The sequence below is a fragment of the Penaeus monodon genome, unplaced genomic scaffold (assembly GCF_015228065.2).
Source record: "Penaeus monodon isolate SGIC_2016 unplaced genomic scaffold, NSTDA_Pmon_1 PmonScaffold_21291, whole genome shotgun sequence".
In the NCBI taxonomy this organism is placed as follows: Eukaryota; Metazoa; Arthropoda; class Malacostraca; order Decapoda; family Penaeidae; genus Penaeus; species Penaeus monodon.
The window spans coordinates 2,501-5,730 of record NW_023651136.1 but is presented as its reverse complement, the minus strand read 5'-3'; the positions used below and the strand labels follow the sequence as shown (position 1 = coordinate 5,730).

General features: G+C 30.9%; 1 protein-coding gene across 1 annotated transcript in view; it reads left to right on the top strand.

Moving 5' to 3' along the window:
• Positions 1-3,111: 3,111 nt before the first annotated feature.
• The window catches only part of LOC119570052 (zinc finger protein ubi-d4-like), a gene marked incomplete at its 5' end in the record, with an annotated part of 2,611 nt that continues 2,492 nt past the window's right edge, over positions 3,112-3,230 (top strand). The window contains 1 exon segment of the mRNA XM_037917963.1: positions 3,112-3,230. This exon segment is cut by the window's right edge and continues 100 nt beyond it. Coding sequence (XP_037773891.1) covers positions 3,112-3,230 — 119 coding nt within the window.

Here is a 3,230-nt window from a genome sequence, read left to right as displayed (position 1 = left end):
TATATATTATATATATATATATATATATATATATTATTATATATATAATATAATATACATCATATATAATAATATAATATAATATAATATAAATAATTAATATAATATTATAATATAATATATATAATATATTATATATAATATGTCTATGTATATGTAATATGTATATGTATATTATATATATATATATATATATATATATATATATATATATATTATATATTTTGAAAATTTAAATAGCCACAATAAGAAAAGAAAGAATATCATAATGTTTCAAACTCTATATGAGTTCCTCTTCATTTTTGTGTACACATTAAGTATTTATGTTTGTGTTCATATGTGTATGTCTGTATGTCTGTATACATATATGTATAAGATGAAATGCACCACTATCATTTTCACAAGCTTGTAGTCTCCACAGGCTATATTCTATTACGGCTGAATAGTACTTACATGGTCCTCTGAAATCTCCACAGACAATCAGGCAATAAAAATAAGCCTCAGGCAATACATCTAATTCCATTAATCCACAACAATATAGATGACATGACCATCACATCATCAAGATATCTGACATGAAGGGCAGGTGATGTAAACATGCTGACAGGGAAGAAAATAGGCTAAGGGCCGGGGTGACTAGAACAATCGTCCTGAGAAATTTGGCTGAAGGCCAGGGTGATGGGAACTATTCATCATCAGTGCACAAAGCTTGGAATGTGACTCAACTCCATGGGTATTTAAGAAGTGGCTTTCTATTATTTCCACTGATAAACAAATCCTCAAATTTTTATGAATATTGATATTTTGCATCTTTGGTATTAAATTTATGGGGATTCTCTCTAGGGGTTAATGTCCCCCCCCCATGTTTTTCGCAACTGCTGTATGTATTTTACATAAAAAAATCAGAAGAGAATCCCCTGCGAGTTATATTTATATATACAATCGTGTGGTTTCTTTTTGTGAGAAAATTCACTATCTCTCATGCTTTGTTGCTGAAGCCTAAACGAACAGTTATAATAAACATGTCAAAATCAGATCATATCTATCATACTTTATATGGAGAAAATGAAAAAACTTTGATTTATTTTTTCTTATCTTTTTATGACATAAATCCTTCATAATTGGAGGAAACTATCACAATAAGACATGTTTTGTCCTTCTGCAATTAATTTCAATTGGTAATGTGAAATAAGTATCATCTTACCAGCAACACCTTAGTACAAAGGGTTTAGAATTATGCCCTTGTTACAATGCCTAATTTTTCTTCATCCTAATTCTACTCCTTTTTAAGTATCTGAATTTAGATATGAAAACTTTTCAAAGCCCCTGACCCAAGGTCCCCTTCCAAACTCAGGGACAGCCCCCCCCCCCCTTAATAGTGAGATATCTCAAAAAGTTAAGAGTTAAAGAGACATCATCTTGTCACACTAACTGACCACACACACCCCAAACAAACCCCTTGTAACCAAATGTATCTCCTGCAAGCTCTCACCTGAACGACCGCAATCTGCGCACGACACCAAGCTCTCTGGCGCCCCAGTCTTCTTATTCTCCGAAGCATCGCCGAGGCAGAAGTCACAGTAGGGAGAAGCTGATACTTTCTTTTTCCCCTTGTCACCACCCCACCTCCGCTGTGGGGGAAATGCCCGAGGGCAGTCCTGGTCCTGCGTTTGACTGGCCGACAGCACCTGAACGCCGGCCAGACGTGCGACCTGGGGTAGTCAGGCAATGTGATGGGTGAGGGTTAGGGGCCTAGGGTGGTTGTTCTATGAAATGATGGACACCTAAGCTCCATTCTTTCCTGAACTATTATTTGAAAACAAACTGTATGACTGATGGTTAACAAAATCTCATCAACATAATTTTTTCCTTCATTAAATAGCATAACGCATGAAACTGCTGCAAGTTGGTAAGACATTGAAAAACCAAATGACATAAACTCACAACTTAATCTACTTACAAATATATTTCAGAAACATTAATAACAAAACACCTTACTTCTACAGACCATACTTGAACTAAATGTAGTAATATGCCCTCTTCCTGATTTATTTACTTACTTTTTCTGTGTAATAAAAAACAAGTAATAAAAAATGTGTATACATATATACATACACATATTTGCCTACATTCATATAAAGACAGGTATATCCATACATACTTATACACACACACATACACACACATATATACATATACATACATATATATATATATATTATATATATATATATATATATAGTATATATATATATATATATATTATATATATATTATATTAGGTTATAATATGTATATTATATATGTATATATATGTATATATATATTTATATATATATATATATATGTATATATATATATATATATATATTTATATATATATATATATATATATATATATATACTATATATGAATATTATACATTATATATACATATATATACATATATATTATATATATATATATATATATTTTATATATACGTATATATACATATAAATACATATATATACATATATATACATATATATATATATACATAAATATACATATATATACATATATATATATATATATATATATATATATATATATATATTATATTATATATGTATGTATGTATGTATATGTATATATGTGTGTGTATGTGTGTGTGTATAAGTATGTATGGATATACCTGTCTTTATATGAATGTAGGCAAATATGTGTATGTATTTATGTATACACATTTTTTATTACTTGTTTTTTATTACACAGAAAAAGTAAGTAAATAAATCAGGAAGAGGGCATATTACTACATTTAGTTCAAGTATGGTCTGTAGAAGTAAGGTGTTTTGTTATTAATGTTTCTGAAATATATTTGTAAGTAGATTAAGTTGTGAGTTTATGTCATTTGGTTTTTCAATGTCTTACCAACTTGCAGCAGTTTCATGCGTTATGCTATTTAATGAAGGAAAAAATTATGTTGATGAGATTTTGTTAACCATCAGTCATACAGTTTGTTTTCAAATAATAGTTCAGGAAAGAATGGAGCTTAGGTGTCCATCATTTCATAGAACAACCACCCTAGGCCCCTAACCCTCACCCATCACATTGCCTGACTACCCCAGGTCGCACGTCTGGCCGGCGTTCAGGTGCTGTCGGCCAGTCAAACGCAGGACCAGGACTGCCCTCGGGCATTTCCCCCACAGCGGAGGTGGGTGGTGACAAGGGGAAAAAGAAAGTATCA